Source organism: Oncorhynchus mykiss, chromosome 17 (assembly GCF_057628025.1).
Source record: "Oncorhynchus mykiss isolate SJ-2025 chromosome 17, ASM5762802v1, whole genome shotgun sequence".
NCBI classification, from domain to species: Eukaryota; Metazoa; Chordata; class Actinopteri; order Salmoniformes; family Salmonidae; genus Oncorhynchus; species Oncorhynchus mykiss.
The window spans coordinates 7819504-7842403 of NC_143038.1; the positions used below are offsets into that span (position 1 = coordinate 7819504).

General features: G+C 44.1%; 2 protein-coding genes across 3 annotated transcripts in view; one reads left to right on the top strand and one right to left on the bottom strand.

Annotated features, from left to right (window-relative positions):
* Positions 1 to 5824, top strand: part of LOC118940367 (netrin-1) — a 116406-nt gene extending 110582 nt beyond the window's left edge. For both annotated transcript variants that reach the window (XM_036949489.2, XM_036949490.2), the window contains one exon: positions 1785 to 5824. In XM_036949489.2, the coding sequence (XP_036805384.1) occupies positions 1785 to 2113 (329 nt within the window). In that variant the 3' untranslated portion in view covers positions 2114 to 5824. The remainder of the gene's footprint in view (positions 1 to 1784) is intronic.
* Positions 5825 to 6724: 900 nt separating this feature from the next.
* Positions 6725 to 22900, bottom strand: part of LOC110493554 (syntaxin-8) — a 44197-nt gene continuing 28021 nt past the window's right edge. Inside the window, exons 7-8 of the mRNA XM_021567900.3 lie at positions 13504 to 13605; positions 6725 to 7615 (exon numbers count right to left, since the gene is read on the bottom strand). Coding sequence (XP_021423575.2) covers positions 7551 to 7615; positions 13504 to 13605 — 167 coding nt within the window. The 3' untranslated portion in view covers positions 6725 to 7550. The remainder of the gene's footprint in view (positions 7616 to 13503; positions 13606 to 22900) is intronic.

Below are 22900 nucleotides of genomic sequence, written 5' to 3' on the forward strand. Positions count from 1 at the left end.
TCCATACAAAAGGCCTGAAATGACAGTGGAACAGGGCTTAACAATAGGTTCAGTTATATACAGTTTGGTCTCTCAGGGTTTCACCCTGTGTTGTTGTGCAGACACAAACAGAGAGCGCCTTCCAGTGGTGACACCAGGGAAGGACAGGGTGACAGAGGGCACCAATAGGGTTCACCACCAGGTCAACAGCCAGTTCAACCAATGCCCATGCTAATAGTGACAGTAAAATACACCAGGAATGCTAATGCTAGCAGAAAATAACACCAGGGCCCTATTTGATAACCCTGATAACCCTCTACCATGCATGGCGTCAAATCTGCAGTGCAGTGCAGGACACGTCTCATTTGGAGCCATTGACAGAGCCATTACATTCACGCTCAGTGATAGTCAGTTTGTGTGTATAGGAGGTTACATTTTATATCTATGCTGCTTTTGAGAGCTGTTGGTGAGCAATGGAACATATTGTCAACGTAGTGCTCTCTTCATACTATCACAGAGCTGCTCCCGCAAAAACCCATCTCCTCACAGCCCATCCCTGCCTCTTAATCACGGCCCAAATCAAATCCCCTGACATCTATAATGGACGTGGAGCTGGATCTGCTACCGGACGACTTTGTCTTGACAGCATTTCCCTTGGAGGATACAAGCCTCTGATGGGCGTCTGGTTAGGTTACAGGTCCAGTCTCCTGTCCCCTGGGGCCGGTTGAGTAGGTAGTTGCTGATGACTCCACTAGAATCAGCGCCAAATGGAGAAGCCAACCTCACTTTTTTTATATAAAGAGAATAGAACAGAACCCTACCCTACCCTTGAGGCTTTGTCAGTTATGGTGTTTTCAGTGCCCTGTAATGCCGCTTGGACAGTGGAGATCACAGCGTCTCATGGTGCTAGTCTGTGGAGCCAGTAGCGCTGACTGGAGACGCACATGGACCAGTGGACACAGAGGACTAAGAGCTAGAGGATTCAGCTACAGACAGCAGGCTACCCGGCGTCAGTATTGCCTGCTTCACTGTCTGTCTGATACCCATACTAGACTTACAGATGTAGGATCTTAATATGAGCCAGTCTCCTACAGCAGGAAAATAATCCTACAGCAACAGGAAATGTAAATTACTATGTGAATTATAATTAATGGACATTTTTGTATTGTAAGGGAACATCAAATCTGAAATTACAAAGTGTAAATTACAAACATTAGAAACCTTTTTAAAACTCAAAGACACTACAAGTTTTAAATGTCCTATGTTGCAGGAAACTTCACCTGCAACAGGGTGATTAAATTAAGATCCTGCATCTGTAGTGGGAGATACACTCACACTAGCACTTTCCCCTCCCTCCAGTCATACAGAACGGCCAGAGAGAGAGAGAGATGAGAGAGAGATGTCTTGGCAAAGCTTTTGCAAGAAGGAAAAGGGATTCCATGGGAAATGTCTGACTCGGTCAAACTGAATTATTTTGTCCCAGGGTGACATAGTAACTGTTGCTGGGATCATGGCTTGTCGGTCTAGAGAAAAAGAGCAAGGTCACAGTCAGGATAGCAGGAAGGAATGGAGCAGACGATAAGGACCGGGTTGCTCTTTTGTGCCAAGAGGACATGGATGGGGTTGTAATTGAAGTCTGTGATACAGGCACGAACCCCAGTGATAGAGATAGGAATAACAGCACTGTACTGTGTATCCCATTGAGCAGGAAATTATAATGCTAGTATTGAGTCGCACACAAAGACACAACAAAAATACATTGTAAATAACTTGTCGCTTAAAGTCTCTCTCTCCCCCCTCCCCAGCTGTCCAGGTGCACATTCTGAAGGCGGACAAGGCGGGCGAGTGGTGGAAGTTCACCGTCAACATCATCTCTGTCTACAAGCAGGGCGAGAGCCGCATCCGCCGCGGCGACCAGTTCCTGTGGGTCAGGGCCAAGGATGTGGCGTGCAAGTGTCCAAAGATCAAGACCGGGAAGAAGTACCTGCTCCTGGGTAACAATGAGGATTCTCCAGGGCAGTCTGGAGTGGTGGCCGATAAGGGCTCCCTGGTCATCCAGTGGAGAGACACATGGGCCCGTCGGCTGAGGAAGTTCCAGCAACGTGAGAAGAAAGGCAAGTGCAAGAAGGCATAGGCGGAAAGTACGGACGACGCCTGGAGCGAGGGAATGGAACGCGGGACAGGAGAACGGATGAGTGGGTGTTGAAAAAGGACGAGAGGAGAGAGAGGGAGACTGAGGAAGGACAGAAAGGGCCTGTGCGTTGTCGCTACTTTTTCGAGTAGAAGCACGAAGAGAATATTATTGAGAAGATCTTTTCTAGTGGACTTTTGTGAAGGAGCTCACGCTGCAGGTGTCATTGCTTCGTTGTTTTTTCCTTCGAGATTTGTCTCTGTGGATTTGCCAAGTTTGCACCTATTACCAGTATATATAAAGTTATTTGTGTTTTCATTTTTTTTCATATTGATATTTCATAACCCTATTTTATGAGCATTTTGTGCTGGTGCGAAGACACCACCAATCAAGCCACTGCATTATCACAAGCTCTGTTTTCTGTCGTTTTTAGGGTCAGCTAATAATATCACTGACAAACCAGCCTGCATCGTCAAACGTCCTCACTTCAACTTTTTTTTTTGTGTTGAAATTGTGTATCCTATTGGCAGTGCAGTAAAAAGTGCCATAAAATAACATTGGTTCTTCGCCTTGGAAATGCACGTTTCATGTATTATCAAATAGGTTGCCTTGCGCTTCGCCTGGTCGTATGTGTATGTGACATAAAACGCACAGTAACTAGCTACGTTTTTTTATTATATCACGGGTGTGACATATTGTACATTTGATTGAATGTTGGCCCCTAGATGCAGACAGTGAAATGGGAAGAAAGAAAATGACTGTCCATTCTTAAAAGGTGTACAAAATATTTGACTCCAGCATTGTTAACTAAGCTTAATCGAGGATATTATTTTAAATCTACACATTTCTCTTTGTCCGGTTTCAGTGTTCAGAATGATCTGAAATGAATGAATGTTCATTGTGAATTGTGGTGAATAACACACTCGTGTACAGTTTCAAACTGCATGTCAACCTGTCTCCAAAAAGGATGTCAAATACATGGCGTCCATATTAGGACAGCGTCAGATGAATTGATGTCCTAATATGGACACCGTGTCCTTACTCTCTTTTTGACTGGTGCTGCTGTCTAATTTCATGGTTAGTGTTTTTAATAATACTATTGCTGGATTCCCAAGAAGATGATGGACTGCATTCAAAAGGTCTGGAATTCCACAAAGACTCCTGCTATTAGAACAATAACAACCAGATTTCAGTTTAGGATCTTCAATCTCTATTTAGGATCACTTGTTTTAATATTTTATCAATGTTTGGTTCAATTATACTGAACAAACATAAGTGCAACATGCAATAATTAATGATTTTACAGAGTTACAATTCAATATTAGGAAATTAGTCAATTGAAATAAATGAATTAGGCCCTAATCTATGGATTTCACATGACTGGGCAGGGGCACAGCCAATCAGAATTACTTTTTCCCCACAAAAGCGCTTTATTACAGATAAAAGTCCTCCTCAGTTTCATCAGCTGTCCTGGTGGCTGATCTCAGACGATCCCGCATGTGAGAAAGCCAGATGTGGTAGAGAAATGAACATTAAATTCTCTGGCAACAGCTTTGGTGGACATTCCTGCAGTCAGCATGCCAATTGCATGCTCCCTCAAAACATGACACATGTGGCATTGTGTTGTGTGACAAAACTGCCTTTTATGTCCCCAGCACAAGGTGCACCTGTGTATCATGCTGTTTAATCAGCTTCTTGATATGATATGCCACACCGGTCTTGTGGATGGAATATCTTGGTAAACAAGAAATGCTCACTAACAGGGCGGTAAACAAATGTGTACACAAAATTTGAGAGAAATAAGCTTTTTGTGCGTATGGAACATTTCTGGGATATTTTATTTCAGCTCATAAAACACTTCACATGTTGCTTTTATTTTTTGTTCAGTATATATTTAATGAGTGATTTTGGAGCCAGTCCTTCTAAGAGACAGAAAGCAGTGTGGTTCTTCCCCATGTTGCCCAGATTTAGTATATAGATGTTTTTTTTTATTTGATATTGAAGGTGTACATTTATGAAATATGAATTCACATTACTATTATAACATAGTACACATGCTTTACACAAAACCAAAAGGAAGCATTTGCAATGATGTGAATATAAAACCTTATCATACCTAAGGTTTCAAATAGATTAGCTACCACACTAGGCCCTGTGTGTGGACAACACAAATCTGATTGTTTTCAGAGAACGTTAACCAAGCAGTGAGATATTGGTACATATTGAATTGAAAGCGTTACAATGTACATATGTATACGACCTCTCCATAGGAACAATATTTCCTAATACTGTAGGCTATTCACCAATCGGCACAGAATTGTTTCTGTGTCGTGTTAAATTCACACTATTTGGATGCAATTTTTTTTTATCACAATGTGTCAAGCATTTGTAATTGAAACAAGCCTCTTCCTCAAGGTACTAAAAAAAGGATTGGCAGTCAACAATAAAAAATCTGTATAGGTAGTATTTTTATGTGAAAATGATCTAGATAATAAAACTATTATTAACTTCAATTTATTGGTTGTAGATTTTAGCAAAGAGAATGGACAGAGTGCACACCTAAGAACAGTATTGATGTTCTTGTTGTATTGAGGCAAGAGAAATGTAAGAGTGCAGTTTACCTCTGACGGACAGTGGACTGTTCCAAACATTATTACACAAGCATTATTAGTCATTATTAGGCTTCATACCCCTTCTCCCCCCACTTAACCATCCATAGACCTCACCCTTGTGCATAAGATATACATGTTACAAGCTGGACTGCCTGCCACTCTAGAGTTCTTGAAAATTCTGTCTTGAGTGGTGTCCGGCATCCATATTAGCAAGTCATCAGATTTCAAGCAAACCTTTCAGTGGTCTTCCTAATATGGATGCCGTAGCAGCAGCTATTCAACAGCTGCAGACATTCTTCAATGTCTCTTACAAGGCTGTCAAATTAATTCAGTTCAGAACGATTCGAAGAGGGCGAAACGAGGACTAGGAGGGGGGAAAATCCTGTAATTCAATCACCTGATTATCCCCAAATGAATTAAAACCACATCTTTCTTTAATTTCAAACCAATCAGATGTACATTGAGTGTCTGATTGCCAGCATCTGTGTTCCATACGGTTTCTCTCTGTGTACAGATCAGTCATATAAATACACATGCTTTGTGCTGGTGTATTGAAATATTACAGATGACATATTACACGTATTTATACATATATTTACATGTTACTTCCTTTCATCGTTATATCCATACTCGTGACATTAAATGTAAATGTATTTCTGTTTGGCACATGGTATATAATCAAACCTCAATCGTTTTTCCCATTCTGTCTCTGTATCCCCATGATGTACATTTTAGATCAGTTTTCCAGGCAATGGATTGACAATGACCTCCTCTTTGATGAAATATGACTTCCGCAGACCTGTCAAAACGTTGCTTTTGTTCATACTTTTTAAATTGTAAATGTTGTTTAGCTGTGTTGGCCTTTGCAAAACCATTTTTTTGCGATGTTTGTTTTACGATGTGTACTAATATATTATGGTTATTATATATGGATATATTTAATGACACGAGACATTGTGGATTTTATTCTGTCTTTTTTTGTTGTTACTTGTTTGTGGTTGTTTAGATGTTTGTGATTTTAAGAAGGAAACAATAACTACTGAACACCAAGCTGGTAGAACTAAATCCAGAATTCAGTTGAAATAAACTCCTGTTAAGTCGCCACTAGTGTGACTCTTTCTTTTTCTCTTCTGCCTCTCTTTCTCTATCGTCTTAAATCATTCAATGTCTGCCTTGGGTCTCTGAAGCCGGAGTCTTGGGCGTAAACATACACACTTCTATCAACAGCTCCATGTGTGACTTAGGGAAGTACAGTAGAGGGCTAAGCATGCTGGGTGTAAATCGAATAGCTTTAGACCACCAAGCTCAGACCAGTAGTAGGATAGCTATACTGTTCACACAGACCAGTAGTAGGATAGCTATACTGTTCACACAGACCAGTAGTAGGATAGCTATACTGTTCACACAGACCAGTAGTAGGATAGCTATACTGTTCACACAGACCAGTAGTGGGATAGCTATACTGTTCACACAGACCAGTAGTAGGATATCTAGACTGTTCACACAGACCAGTAGTGGGATAGCTATACTGTTCACACGGACCAGTAGTGGGATATCTAGACTGTTCACACAGACCAGTAGTAGGATAGCTATACTGTTCACACAGACCAGTAGTGGGATAGCTAGACTGTTCACACAGACCAGTAGTGGGATATCTAGACTGTTCACACAGACCAGTAGTGGGATAGCTATAGTGTTCACACAGACCAGTAGTGGGATAGCTAGACTGTTCACACAGACCAGTAGTGGGATAGCTAGACTGTTCACACAGACCAGTAGTGGGATATCTAGACTGTTCACACAGACCAGTGGTGGGATAGCTAGACTGTTCACACGGACGCAAGCAAGCATCTCCCAACCTTTTGGAGCATCTGCAAGGCTTTTAAATTGACATAGTGGAAGAACGCAGAGTATGCTATAGATACAGTACATTATCCTTAGTAGATTACCAATATTATATAACACAAATGTCTTTACACCAAGGAGTCCATGGATCGTGCTGTTAACTGTAAATGTTGTTTATTGGAAATGACAAGGTTGCATTGAGCTAAACTGATTCACCTTCATGTTAAAAAGTGACACAGTCATACGTGTTATTTGTTTTGGCTGGCATTATCCTATAAACATGATCAAATCCCAAGACAAATGATAGCATTAGAACTGCTAGTGGGTAAATATAATAATAATACTTAATATATAGATATGTGAGAGATGATATGTGTGAGTGAATTGCTAAGCTAACAGAATTAGCGACCCGGAACCCCGGACCTCTTAGCCCACAGACAGAATTAGGAAAGAAAAAGTCCCCCCCACCATGGGAGGTCCTACAGTAGGTCAGTGCTACCCTTTACCCAACCAACACCCACGTAAGAAAATAAAACATTGTTGCTGGTTCCCCATAAGCCAAGGCTCAACTCTCCAAGTGTCAAGGTACAGTAGAGAACAGTACAATGCAACCGGTTTTCATACAAGGGGAAAGGAGAGAGGAAATATAGAGGGAGGGAGGTGGAAGAGCGTGTGTGTGTCATTATTAGTGTATGTGTGTGTTTAACAGGGCACAGGGGTGGTATGTTAGAGGGCTTGGAAGCACTGGGGCCGTATGTATCAAGCGTCTCAGTGTAGGAGTGCTGATCTAGAATCAGGTCTGCCTTGTCTATGTCATTTTATTCATTGGGATATAAAAGGCAAACCTGGTCCTAAACCAGCGCGCTTGATACATACCTGCATAAGTGCCTCTGCGCCTCGTCTCCCCTGTAGGCTCTCCACGCAGTCTCAGTGGTCATCCGACGGACGTTGCGACGTCCAAAACGCACCCCTCAGCCTCTTCGTTAGGTGGGCCACACAGCAACCACCACTATAGCAATGAGCAGGAGAACTATCACCACCAGCATCCCTGAAACAAGAATAGAAACACAAACCGAAGGATAAGTACTGTAGGGGGGGAAACTCGACAGAAACTCAAACAATCAACAACTTTACAAAGTGTACCTAATGCAGAGTAGTTACAGCACATAGACAGGTACAGTGCATGCTAGTTACAAAGACAGGGAATTCTACACATTGCCTAAATTCTTCTGATCAGGCTAAGACAGCCACAGACCAAAGGAACAGGTGGTGGAAAAGCAACCAATCAGTAAACTTGAAAAAGGTAGGCCTAGGCCTTTATCTAGTTAGCTCAGACCTTTGGCCCTACCCAATTTTATAAATCCTTGCTGCGCCCCTGTGTTTAGGCTAGTACCCTCATATTACCTGCACATTTTCACCAAGATGACTTAATACACGTTTATATGCAATCTAGAACTGTGACAGGTTTATTGGCACAGATCACGCTGCGGTGGGCATGTGTTCCAGATCTGACTTCACTGGAGAGAGAGGGTAATCAATGTTTTTCCACCAATGCTGTGGAGACAGAGGAGACCTGAAAGATTATACTGTAGCTACCTCACACTTAAATCAAAAGCTTCTTACCCAACAGGACCTGAAAATGATATAGACACAGATCAAATTAACGTTTTTATCATGGCCAAGATAAGAAAATATAGAACTATTCAAAAAGTTCAAGACCAACATTTATTATCAAGACTGTAAAATCGATAGTTATTCTGTGTTTGCATATGAGCCGACAACCACCGTTCAATGGGTTTTCCAGTTGTCTCGGCTAGTCTGTTGTCATCTAACCTACAGCTGTTTCAAATCCTGAAACCTTTCTAAGGTGTTGGTAAGAATAAAAGGACTGGTGGATGGCTGGTGTCAAGTGTCATACCTCTCAACCGTGGTCAGCTTTCATGGCAGCTGGGGGGATTTCTCTCCCAACTTCATGCCACACATTACAGTAGATATGGAAAACTCCAAGGACACGTTTAGCCACATTTTCCTCTCTCTCGCTCTCTAGTGTTTCTCCTTGAATGGCATCACCATCGGGTGAAGTTTTCAAACAACTGCATCCTGGAGAATCTGATGGCTTGATGGCTGTCGACAGTCTCTGGCTGACTCAAGTTGTCCGTGGTCATTTCGCATGCGAGCTGGTATTTTCCCTCCCGGCCTTTTCACTTTTGGTTAACATTTCTTTCATACCTTGGCTTTCTCGTCGTGCATTCTACTCTGCAGCGTAATTGCAGTCTGGTCCACAGGGAGAGATAGGGGGGAAGATGAACCCAAGCTGAACTAATTGCCAGCGTCATAGTCAGAGTAGAACTCCTAATCTAGGATCAGCCCCCCGTCCGTCCGTCCCGTCCGTCCGTGGAATGTTGTTCCTTTTGATCTAAAAGGCAAACCTGATTCTAGATCAGATGTTCTTATGAGACATAGGACTTGGCTAGGAAGCTTGGATGTGGCAGCAGCGAGTCCAAAGGTCTGGATGCCTCGTTAGCTTGGTTGGTTGCAACGCTTTCTCCTACTTTTAGGATTCCTTAATTGAATACGGTGGTATGGCTACTGCAAGGATACACTACTAAACAGTTCCAAACTGAGGGAAAGATCCCTCAGAGGGAAATATCTCTCTGTCTGAGTTGAGTGAAGGAGATGCAGGCACAACTTAGTGGCTATGCACATTCACCATACTCTACATGTAACCAATTAATCCTAGTCCTATTTCCCCTTCTTCTCCTAAGTTTTTATTTCAAACTTTCAATAAAACAGCTCTGTCTGAAGCCTAGCATGCTAGTCTCCAACCTCTCCGAATGATCATTGGTCGAGACAGGACCTCCCCACTTGATAACTTACACATGTGAGCAGAGCCGCAACAACGTAAATGTCAAGTGGGAACATTCCTCCCAACAGCCCTCATGATGGCTTTTTAAACACCTCACACTTAAGAGAAATATACACACACGCGCACACACACACACGACAATTAACTACGCTCCAGTGTGAAGGATATTAAAACAGGATAGTATGCCGTCATCTTTACATTCAGCTCGACTTGACGGAGGGCGTAGGCAGATAAACAAGTCAAATTACGTTAGACATTCATGTACATCGTTGGGATAATAAAGTCATCTTCTTCTTCGATATGTTCCCCACCACCCAGTCACGACAGCCCCCAGACACCCAACTAACACTCCCACCCCTTCTCTTTGGGACAGTCCCCGTCCCGCTAAGTAACTAAATAAGTTACTCCTGACGAAGCAATGACAACAATCACATTTGCAGGCCAAATAGATGAGACTACGCTTCGCCATTGAAGCCAAGGGGTTTACAGTGCAGTCAGCAGTCAAAGTGACCCCCCCCCCAAGAGCTTTAGAGATGGGCAGAGTAAGAAGGATTGGGGTACACCCTTTTTTGGCATTTCCCGACAGATCGGTAAGACAAATCCTAATTGGTGGGGAAAAGGAAGGGATGCGGGTGGAATTTGCATTTCTGTCTCTGCCCTCGCCAACACACACACCTCCCCCGTTCGTACCCTTTGCCTATGGTTCATAGCTTTTCGGCCACAAAAGACCGGTCCAATTTGATGTTAACATGGTTTGCGAGGTCACCACTTTTCTAACTGTAAACTGTCAGGTTTCTCACACCATGGTAGATAGTTATCCTCCAGCAATTCCATTGTAATATGAATATATCCCTTCAGAACACGTTGATGACCATCGTGTTGAAGTAATATACAGTCAAATGAAAAGCGTTCGCAGAGGAATAACACATTTCAGAGGGGCAGATCGAATCTGTCGGATGCTTGTGGAGTTTGAAAAAGAAGCAGTAAAGCGACTGCTGTTTCAGATCTTTTGTTTGACAGCCATCCAATATTCCACTCTTGCCAGACAAAAACCAGTGGTAAAGGTGAGGTAAGCATTTGTTAACGTGACAAACCATGACATTCGGGACCTTTTACCCACTCTAGGTCATGGGATCAACCCCGTCATACGTACAAAACTCTTGGATCTTTCGTTGTTTTAGTACAGCCCCAGATTTGAATGGTTTGTTTCAGAATTTTTTCGGTCCAACACTGAAATGAATGCTAGGGCATGGGAGACGAGTAAAAAATGATCATATCGGCATCAAAAGTATTCAAGGTTTACTTAACAGGCTGAAAGGGATTCAGTGAAATGAAGTTACATTTACCTATCCTCAATGACAACCCCTCGAAAGCCCTAACTATTCAGGCCTACTTGAGATGCAAGCCACCTGCGGGATTCGAGTCTGTGAGTATGTGTGTGTGTGGGGTTTCCCTCCAGCCTCCGCAGGCCCATGGGATTAGTCCATTGGAGAGAGGGCGAGAGGTCTGCCCCCACGTTGCCTGATGAGACACTTAAGCCCTGGGAAACTCACACCACCCTCCTAGGGCCCTTTGGTGCTAAGGGGTCATCTGCCTTTCTAATGCCCCCTACCCCCCTCAAAACCTGTTCACTACCCATTTCCCAGTAAAGGGAAGTGACATTGAAAAGTAGGCTTTACTTTATTGCATCTTTTAATTGGGCAGCCTTAACGTTCTCATTTTGCTCAAAGCTTAAACACGGTTTAAAAAGGCTAACCCCAAGTTAGCTTTAAAAGCTTGAACGTTTTTCGTGTCACCCATATATCCTGGTGAAATCCACAACCGTGTTGTGGTCTGATTGTGGCTCTTCCCCAATAAACCTCAGCACCGTGAGACTGATGGCTGGAGGACTTGTAATGTGCTCGTGTCTCGACTCTCAGTATGTCTCAACAAGATCCAGGAGGTTTCACAAGCCTGCCCTGAGACCCAGTCCCGTTGCTGCAGGACGGATCCATGGCGGTATGTTATGCTATGTGGGTCCTTCCTCCCTTCAGCGGAGAGATGACCCCTAACCATGTTCAGCCCGTGCTCGTACAGCCTTCAGCTTGCCAACAAAACACAAAAGGTAGGATGGATTTTCCACAGCGTCCTCAGTCACTCATCTCTCTATCCTTGTTTTGTCTCTGGCAGAAGGTCTAAGAGGTTGATTAAAGATTGACACAACTGCAAACAAAAGCCTCAGGTTCCATCAGTACACGTATAAGAAGATGTGAGTTTGCTGCAGGTAATTCATCTAAATGCTGCAACTCCTAACAGTTAAAATCCCAACAGCAGCAACATCTTATATTAAATCCTCAAATTAAACACACATCTTAAATCAAGATTCTGCCCCCACTGTGCATAATCTGGGATGTTTCTTCTCTTATGAGAGAAAGTATGTCAAGTATGCCCGTCTCCTTGTCAAAGCCAGTCTTTCCCACCCATAGGAGAACAGAAGGAAGACATAACACTCAAGCCTGGGCTTTGGACGAGCTGGGTTCCAAAAACAAATAAAGCCCAGGCTCAGGAATCATCAACACACACCCAAGAACAAGAGGAGAAACCCTCCAAAAGATGTGTGGCGTGTTCTAGTTTCAATTATTTCTTTGCACGAGACAAAGACAAGTGTCAAACAAACCAGGAGAAGAGAGGATGGAAAAAGGAGGAATGGAGCGGGTGGGGACACCCAAACTACCCCCCCCCCCTCCCAAGCATTGGCACTGTACAGAAGAGAAGGGATAGTGAGAAAACATTGAGATAGATCGCAGACAGATATGTGTGTGAGCGCGCGAGTGAGAAAGAGAGAGCGAGAGAGAGACTGACTCCTGGGTAAGCACAATGTGCCCGGTGACACTAGTTCTGAGATCTTCAAACAAACCTTCCCTGGGTGTCATGGTGACTGGACAGAAATGGCATAAACTGTTATATTAGCTGAGCGTTCATCGCATCCCCAGATCTTACGGTTGTATCTCCGCGTTCGCCTGTTAGTGGGGGCTCCTGGTGCAACAATGCGACCATCTCCAAGGTGACGGGGACTGGCGTTTACAAGGCAAACATAGCTTGACGACGCCAACAAGCTTTGTCGGACATTCCTGTTCTCGCTGTACGGTAGCTAGCCTAGCGACCTCCCCTCTCTGGCATATCTTTTTCCCAGCAGAGAGAAAGAAGCAGGGTGGCCATTGAGAGAGGAAAGCCGGGCTTTGTAAAGGCTAAAGACCAAAGAGCCGAGTTAAACAAATTAAAGGGGATTGGGGGGTAATGGTGAGGGAGCGCCCCATTGATACAGCATCACAGCTCCTCTTTAGCTCTGTAAACCACTGAACTCCATCAAAGACTGGTTACAAGAGAGGGTGGTGCTGACTTACTACACTACAGACTGGCTCCCGGGAGTCCTTTGAAAGTGGTACCAAGAAAGGCTTTTTGACTTACTACAGAGTCTGTACTACAGCCTGACTCTTGGAAGCCCCTTTCACAGAGTAAGGGACTGGGGATTGGATAGGGGGACCTATGTGGGACTGTTTTCTATAGCAGAGAGTAGTAGATGTGAGAGACAATCCCCACGCCACTGTGTGGTGTTTCGGTGTCATCAATGTCGTTGTTTCTGGTCAATTAAGCAGCATCGAGTCTGCTTCCGGTGGGCACAGCAATGATATCGCTGAATGGACTACGATGGATGGAGCTACTCTGAGAGAATGCAGCTTCAGATGGTTCTGATAGGAGCTCTTCAACACGATCTTTAACCATCATGAATGACTTACCTGGAGAGTAAAAAGATTATAGGACAGAGACTTAATATAACACATAACTGAGCGCATTTAGAGTTTGGGTCTGGCTTTCCCATTACTGAAGGTCTATGCTCCCTTTACTAGACCATTCACAGCACACTGAACTGTACTGAGAGCTGCAGAAAGAGAAAAAGGAGATGGGACCGATGCTTATGAATCTGGATGAGAGACAGACTTATCACAGTTGGGTTAGGAACACAGAGCAGATCAAATGGCCTAACAGACCGCAGCGACCCTGGAGAAGAAAGAGAAAGAAGATGTGCTCACCGCAGGAAGCCGACTTAGTCTCCACCAGCTTAACCCTTCGTGTCTCGTTGCGGATCCGGTCATCCGTCTTGTCCACCAGGTGGGTGAGGTCATCGATGATTTCTAAGAGGGAAAGAGAGAAGTGACAAAGTTAGTTGGAACGATGCTTCAGTTCAATATCAGTTAAAGTACATCTCAAAGACCACCATTTTTTTTTTTTTTTTAAGTATGATTCTTTTCAGATTTAAGAGACCTCCAACAGTCCTATACTCTCGGCACTCGCTAATAAAATCACCCTTTATAGAAACGCTATGGACTTAGAGAAACAGAGCCGATATAGGTGCTGTCGGCAGCCTCAAACAGCCCTCGAGACAAAAGGCAAGAGCGATAGGGGGAATGTGTGAAAACACTCTTCTCCCTTTCAAAATCGTTCAGTACTTCCTGAATCAATGCTGGATTTAATCAGTGACTCTACTGTGTTTTAACGGCTGCTCGTGGAACAGACGACAGCCGGGCGCTGCTGCAGTACAGTAGGCCTTCCTGTCTTGAAGGCCGTCCAGTTGGAGGCCTGCGATTCATAACGACAAGTTGCCATGGTGACACGACAGCCATGGTAGTCCACAACTGCTGGAGACCACCACCCGAGACTACGACTTAGGTCACTGCCATCCAACACTACAGCACAGCAAAATCCCAGCAGGCAAAACTGGTTGACATGATTGTAAAACTGGTCATTTAAAAAAGTGGCATTTCAACCAGTTTTTGCTCCCTAGGAAATGCAGTGAGCATTTACATATTAAATCTCTTCACTCGCTGCAAGAGACTGTTTTTGTATGACATTGAGTGAACTGTGTTTCAGCGGCGAGAGCCTTTGACAATGTTCCCACTGCTGTACTTGCTATTCAACTCATAGGCGGAGTAAACCAATTACTCAACAATGAAACACAAACATGAAGAAATATCTGAAGAAATATGAGCGAAAAAGTGTCAAAACAGCATGGCTCATTGATCGAGTGCTACATTAAATTATTTATTGCTAAACAGAATCTAAATGATCCATTTCGTCTTTAGCGTTTGGGGGTACGTCTGTAGCTGTGTGGCACTGGCTCTTCGTTTGTTCAACTCAAGCCTCGATGATAGGTCCTCTCCAGTCTCCAGCAAACCTTTGACAGAATAAAAAAAATGCTAGGGGCACGAACAGTGACGTGTTGTGGACTTAGATTTTTTTTTAAACAAACTGAGGCTGAGGAGAAAAAGACCAACTGAACGGACAGAAACTCTGTTCACATATTACCCGATTTGGCAAGTTGGAGTATTTTCAGGAAAGGAAAGCAAGTCTTTCACCTACAGGTCCTCCTTTGGCTGCCAACTCAAACAATCTGCTTTCTTATTTCCAGGAAACTACCTGTTTTCTGATGTCTGAGACAGACATACATGTCTAAGAGAGGGTTTTCAAGCAAGTTACAAAATTACTCCAATATAATTAGCATCCGTCCTGCGTAACATCAACTAGGCTAAATAATGAAATTCTCACGAGTGAGTTCGAAGGTCATAATCAGACTATTCTTATCTCTAGGTAAGTTGTCTTTCCTAGTTTCGAGACACCCCTTCGCCAGTGAGAAAACATGCTTCGGTAAGTGGAGTCATCAGTGGTTGACTGAACCTGCATTCAGCCCAACTCAGATAATTAAGTTGGGGATAATTTGGGTGAGGCGGGTCAGGCAGAGTCAGTTTTAAAGGAGCAAAGTGCGGAGCAGAGAGGAAAGGGGCGACGGAGAGACGTGAGAGGGCCATGTGTAAAACATCTCCTGGGACATCCACCTCATCCTAGCATGAGGCAACAATTTATGAGCAGTGAAAAAGAGAGAAAGAAACCAAGAGACGGTCTTACAAGTTCGACCAGCTACCCATTGGGATAGGTACACAAAAAATAAAAAATACACAAAGAACGAGCCGACTCGCTTTCCCTCTTCGCATGCCGCACTCCAGAGACATAATTCCCAATTTCCTAATGTAGCACGTTACTCCGATACATGACAGCTGCTCTCCATGGCTCGGACCGGGCCTATCAGCCACACCACAATGCAGGCCCTATTCCAAAACGAAGGTTGTTTATTTTAAATGCTATTACACTGGATAAACCTCCAAACCCACAGTGTGGGAGAGAGCACAGAGTCATAGACTCATACTCACATAGTAATGTCATCCGGTGCACTGTAAGTGATGGCTTGCAACCCCCCCCCCCCCCCCCCCCCCCCTTCACATTGGTAAGTAGAGGAAGCCATCTTTCTAAACTCTGAGCAGGCACCTAACGCTAGCATCAGAAAGAGTGAAACGTGTGCTGAGGTCTGCAATCACCGCCCTATCCCGCACCCCCCTTTTTTCCCCCTAAGGGGTGGATCAGCTTAATATTGCGTAATGATAGTTGCTTCCATCAATGTAATTGTCTGCATCATTTCCAGACCCCCATATATTTTTGGGGTAGATATATATATCCATATACATACACGCATGCATACATATACACACACATACCTATATAGACAAACATACTTTTTTTTAGAATATACCTTTATTATTCCCCACAAAGCCTACCACCCTTCCCCCGATTGGAGTAAACCAATAAACACTTAGGCTTCTACCTTCAGTTTATACATCTTATACACATTTTACAGACACAATCTATTTTTACAATAGTTATATTTGGTTTGTTTTCAGTCCTTCCTCTATTTCTGATGTCCATCCAGTTTGATTTCTATTTGTAACTGTGCTATTTCACAAAGGTTCTGAACCGATATACATTTTACAGATCCCATATGTTTTACATTGGTTATCTTGTTATTAGTCCCACCCTTCAGCTCCATTCAACCCCTCCCATCTATCTCTCAATATCATCCATTTTGGATTTCTACTTGCCATATATATTTTCAACTGTGCAGTGATGCTTCACAAAAGTATTGAACCTTTCTATTCTCATAGCTTCTACAAATTGTAAATTAAAAATAAACATTTTTGCTAAAATAATGATTATATTATTGATTGATTGACTATGGCTTTTCAAATCACCCAGTATTGCTGTCTGCAGCGTTAGTTCTAGGCAAATGTTGTAATTCTTCAGCCGTTCCTGGACCTGTGACCAAAAACGAGCTACATATGGACAATACCAAAATAAATGATCTAATGACTCTACCTCCTCACAGCAGAATCTGCAGAGCTGGGAAGATTGTCTCCCCCATATGTATAACATTCTATTAGTTGCAAGAATTTTGTATAGTAATTTAAATTGAAAAATTCAAAGTTTTGAATCCGGCGTTGTTTTGCGTGTCAATTCATAAACCATGTGCCATGGAATGGGTACATCGAAAATCTCTTCCCAACAATTTTATCCCACACCCCCTTACTAAACCCCCTCTCCCGTCAAGGACCAACAATGGTAAACACGCTGGTCGAACAGAGCCTTTTGTCGATGTCAGTGATGAGGCTCTCTTTAGAATACAGCCCACAGTCAAGGCGAGGCATTATTGCTAAGAGTCTGCTTAGACAGTATCTCACTTTGATAATTCAGGAGTACCACCTCAGAGACAGAAAACACAGTCACACATTCTCACACAGAAGCTTCTTAACTTAAATGAGGAGAAAGTTGGTAAGACACAGCTGTTTGTGTCTAGTTACCATTCAGTGTGGAGCACATCAACAAGTTGAATGAATGGATTTCTCCACCCACACATCCCCACAGACACAAACCAATGTGAAAGCCCAATCTAAAACAGCAATCTAAAGTTGACAGAAAAACTCGAATCAAAGACTTTAAAACAATGCAGATAAATGGGCAACGAGCCATCGATTTCCCACCTTTTTTAAATGAAGGGACAAGTGATTGCAAGTCAAAGGAATTGGTAAAAACAAACAAGAATAGTTTCCTTCACAATTAAGACAAACTTCGGTGTTCTTCCTTCCCTGAGGAAAGAGACATGAATCTATCAGCGTCATAATATACACAAGTAACTAACTACACTTTTCTTAATTAACCTATGCAAACATATTTATGTCCTTTCTCCAACATTCCCCAAGAAAATGCAGGAGGCAATTAGCAAGTTCTTAATGGATACCGACGGTTCCCATTGTCACCTCATTTGTTTAGCTAACAACACAATTAAAAACTCCAGGCGCAGTCGCTTGGGGGAAAGACCGGGTGGGTGGGTGGGTGTTTGGCAGCCAAAAGACAGAGACAGCAGTGCTGTTGAGATTACACGGATGTGTCAACTGACAGGCCAAGTTCACAGCTCTGGAAAGGAAAAAAAAGAAGACACTTTCCTTCCCAAACAGCAAAATAAACAGCGCAATCCTGTCTCTTCCAGAAGGGAACACGCCATTGTCACCTTGCTTCCCTCTCTTTCTATAGCTCTTTCTCAACTATATGCAAAGAAGGGAAAGCACCCTCGCATGAGTTTGTTTTCAGGTTATATCATTTCCCTAGTCTTCTCAGGTCTTTGTCCTGTGTACAGGTTGCAGAGGAGGAAAGGTGTAGGCATGCCCACGAGGGATGTCATTTGGCCCACGAGGGATGTCATTTGACACAGCAATTCCCCAACCACACTGGTGCACCGTAGGACACCTCCGACCACATTCTTCTGATGAAACATGACGCCGCCGAAGGCTCTGGAAAACAGATGTTGTTCTGCAATGACGTCACTCACATCTTTACTTTCTCCTCCGCGGCCGACTACACTGCGCCCTCTCAGAGTCCCATCATTTCCCGTCCAAGACAATTACGCTGCTTCTCTAAACAATGTTCCTGATTGCCTTTAGATCCAATGCCAGCTTCCTGTCTCAAGACACAATAGTTAACAGGTTCATTTCCATCCCTGTTGGATGGTCATCTGGATGGAGAGACTGAGAGACTTCCTCTCCTCTGCACATAGGGAACAGTGAGTTCTAGGATGAACGCCTTAGTTTCAGTATTGGACGGCCAATTGTTTTGGGAGACCAAAGAAGCAGAAATCCCTTTGAGGAATAGTGTTTGTCATGGACAATGTTCTCCTTCCGTGTCCTATCACTGGCTCTGGCAATGAGATTTTCCTCTCAGACGACACAGAGCAGAAGACTCACGTCATTCTCAATTTCCTTGTCTTGCGTCTCAAATCATGTCTCACGCCTGCAAACAAACATTGGAGGATTGGAGGATATGATCTCAGGGTCCAACATTACCGGTTCTTGCTCATCCAGATCCAAGATCCAACTTTATTACACAACTGTAAGCAGAGCAATACTTATGGTCCGGTACTAACAGAAGCAAGGAGGCCATTCGGGACCAAAGGAGCAGAGCTGGGGCCTTGGCGCCAGTTACGAAATGGAAAGGAGTTCGTCAAGGGGCAGGAAGTGCAACTGAGTGAAGCAATGGTTCAGGTACTGGGGTCTGTCAACGCAGCATCCTGGGAGGGATTTCCCAGTCTCACCCCCCACAGAATGTGGTGTTGGGCCATGGGCCAATAGGCATCCAGTACCACCAACAGGAGCTGTCACGGCAGAGTGTGTAGAAGAGGCAAAGCAGCAGCAGTCCTATGCCCCGAGTGTCTGTCTGCCCCCCCCCCCCCCACCCAGATGAATGAGAGAGAACTTACTCCCTTCCCCAACCTTCGTCATATCCCTCCAAACACCCAAGTTGCTGACTTATTTGTACTGGGTCTGCTGTTGCGGCTTTGGGGCACCATTCTAAACAGTGACACCCCACTGGCTCCAGGACACGCTGTATTAACTGTGTGTGTTATTGTAGGATGCCTTCCCAATCCGATGGCCTGGGAGCGCGCGCACACACACACACACACACACACACACACACACACACACAGAAAGAAAGAAAGAAAGAAAGAGAGCGAGAGAGAGAGATGCTTATTTTTCAAACACAAACAGACTCGTCAGGCACTCATCTCGTTGCACTTACCCGAGTGATTTCTCCTGAGGATACGACAGACAGAGCGCTCCACTTTACACTCAGAATCCTGGGCCCCTGTAGCTAGTTACCTACCACGACTGTTACCAATTGGCCCCGAATGTAGAGAGGTTTCTGGTTGCCAAGCAAAACACAACACTCTGTCGTTACTGGAACTTCACTTGGCGCACATCGTTTACGCAGCACTCCGCTTGGATAAGATACTGTAGTGCCGCCGCAATTACTCTATTTACAAGAACTTGCGCCTTTCCATCAAAGTTTTTGTCCTCTTTTTCTTCTTAAACTTTCCCGCCCCGATGCGCATTGTAAACAAGTGAGGATTAGTAAGGGCTGCACTCACAGCTCTGAGCTTTCTGACTTTATAAACTGACAGCGAAACCCAGAGAGAGCAACGCTGAGCTGGGGCCAATAAAAAAAACTCAAACGAGCCATTTCGATCTCAATAAGAAGGACTTGGGTAAAGAAACAGTGCAGAACATGTGTTTTGGCCAGTCTGACATGTGGGAAGTAGAAGAAATAAACAACGCCACTTTCTTGTCCTAACAACCATCTAGCGTAGCTAGTAAAAAAAAAAAGAGCTGTCCGTTTATTTGTTCATAATGGAGTGTCTATTGAGGTTTTACAAGAGTACTTGCTGATGGCCAGTTAATGCCATGATTTCTGAAGTGGATCCAAAACCAACAACATGCCTCAAGACACGTTTATTCATGATGAAAAAATGTGACCACAAAAATAACAAAATCAACAATAATAAAAAATAAACACTACATTTGGCCCTGTTAGCGTTGCTTGTCCAATGAATCTGATTTATAAATGGTTTGTAAAGCCTCTAAGGCTCTTAGAAGCTGAGAAGTGTAGTGTAGAATGGACTGCTTACGAGAGGGGATCGATTGGCCTCAAACCTAGGCATTGACAAATGGCACCTTAGGCCCCCATGAAATAGCCTTGCCATGGGGTCGGAAATGTGTGTGAGTGTGTGTGTGTGTGTGTGTCTCTTCCTCCTGTGTGTGTCAGTCATTGTCTGTAAGCAATAACACACTCGGCAGGAGCTTTTTGGAGCTGAAGCATCTCCATGCGTTTCCTCCCAGCATCTGGTCTTCTGAAGTGCCTCAGCACATGTGCATAGATTAGTCTCACCACAGGGTTGGAATTGCCCCTGCCTCCATGAATCCACAGCCCTCCACCGAGCACGACGGGGTCCTGTACCATTTACCCCCATTTACCCAGAAGATTTGCCGTCAGTCTTCACGCGGACACCCAAAATGGAGGTCAGGTTGACGGATGACTCTGTTTAAGGTGGAACCTCCACTAGAAAGAATGCACTTGAAAGAGAAGCCATAGACATCCCCACCCCTGAGCCTTTGACGGGGGCAGTCCTATCCCGCCGCTGTGCCCTTGCTTTGACGAAATACAGTTGATTTTGGGTCCGACTGGTGTTAGCGAAACAGGAAGTCAGGTGAATTACGGCAGTGGTTCTCAAACCTCTCCTCGGGGTCCCTCAGCCGTTTCACAATTTTGCCGTAGCCCTGAATTAGCTCACCTGACTCGCTTAGTCAAGAGCTTGATGAATAGTCAACAAGTTGAGTCACGTGTTCTAGCTCTGGATTAGATGAAATACATGGAATGGCTGATGGGTCCCCGGGGAGAGGTTTGAGAACCACTGAATTAGGGAGTCCAGCAAAGGGCCGTAAATAGGACTTCCTGGTTTAACCACATTGTAGAAGGACAAGGTGAGGGGCTTATGACCACTTGGAAAGACTATGTCTGTCATGCTGTACGATCATGTCATTCTGCTGGGGTTCTCTGGGGGTGAATTCATCAAATAACTCGCTTTCCAATGGAACGTGCAAATCCAAACCATTTCGAGAGTGAAAATGCATTGAGCATTTTCTTTTTCTCAGGTAAACGTCAACCCTCCCGTGCTGAACGTCGATGTTCTTGGAGCCTCATGGAAGTTCTTGGAAATCATCTCAAGGGACATAAAAATTCAAATGATGCCTCTTTAAAAGAGAAGAAACCCAAAGCGCAGGTCAGGCACACAGAGGAACGTAGAATACTGGCCGGTTGCCAGGTTCTCAGAACCAAACCTAGGTCTTTCATACCCACCGCCATTCAGGATATTGCTTCAGAGGGTTGCCAGATTCCAGATTGATCCAGCAGTTCCCCAGCATGGCCAGGTGCCACTGAACAATGAGAGTGTGATGAGCATAAGGGTGCCAGCAGAAAAACGGCAGAGGAGCACAGGACCCATCATGGGCATGGACCCACAAAAACCACACTTCCTTACCAAGACCTTGGAGGAGGAGGTGGTAACACATTGAAATGGGGGAACATTTCACTTGTGCCTCCAATTGGAGCAAGGTGCTAGGAACACCAGGATTGCGGGTTTCCACAAGGGCCACATCAACTAAGAATTGGTTGACAGTTCTGTAAATCGTTTTGCATACAAGTGCTGGCTAAACGACCATGCTGTTATCGTTATTAGGGAAAAGCGGAACAGTACAACTGCATCTGTGCCCTCTGGACCGATTTCAGAGGGCACAGACGCAGTAAGCATTAGGTTGTTTCCAGGATCTAGCTGGCCTGGCACAGCAGTACTGTAAAAACACCCTGTAGGTATTGTCAATGTAAACACCACCCGCGGAGACTATGTTTCTCACCAACAAAACAAATCTGGACTAAGTTATACTGCACCCCTGTGGAGCTGAGCGGAGCTTCCCAGCAGTACACCGAGTGTGTCTAACTGACTGCTAAGAGTTATAGTGGGACTTTGATGTGCAGACAGGGCCCGTTTAACCCGGAACAAACACACACACACACACACATTCTGCCAGGACCCTTGTCTGGGTTCAGAGTGACGATTCACCATCCATAATAACGTCCCTCACTGTCCATTGACAGTGGAGAAGGAGAAGGAAAGATGTGTCTCAAACAGAAAACTATGATGGAGACGTTTTATTATGGAAAACCGATTCCACCGCCAGCTGTTGTTTAGCCACTCATTGTACAGGAATGTGTAACAAGAGACAGTTTGGGTATTGAGTATTAAAAAAGCGCTTTGCATGCTGGGCTTCCTTTAGCATGATTGCCCTTTAGAATGGTTCCTTACGTGTCCCAGGGCTCCGAGTCCCTTTAAGTTACCACAGTGCATCTGAAATCTGCTGCTGATCTATGCTGTGACCTGGGTTCAAAGTTTTGATTGGATCAGAAGAAGTCCATAACACCTCTGATAGGGGTGATATCATTGGCTTGTAAAAGTTCCATAGCACTTCATACAAAGACTAAAATAACAGCAAGTAGGTGAAATAATAAAGTCACCTTCAAACATACACAACATGTTATTTTCCCTTCTGAAAGCTTCCCTGGAGCTGTTTTTATTTATAACTGTATATTACTTTAATTTATAATACCATTATAAACTGTGGGTGAGAGAGAGAGAGAGAGAGAGAGAGAGAGAGAGAGAGAGAG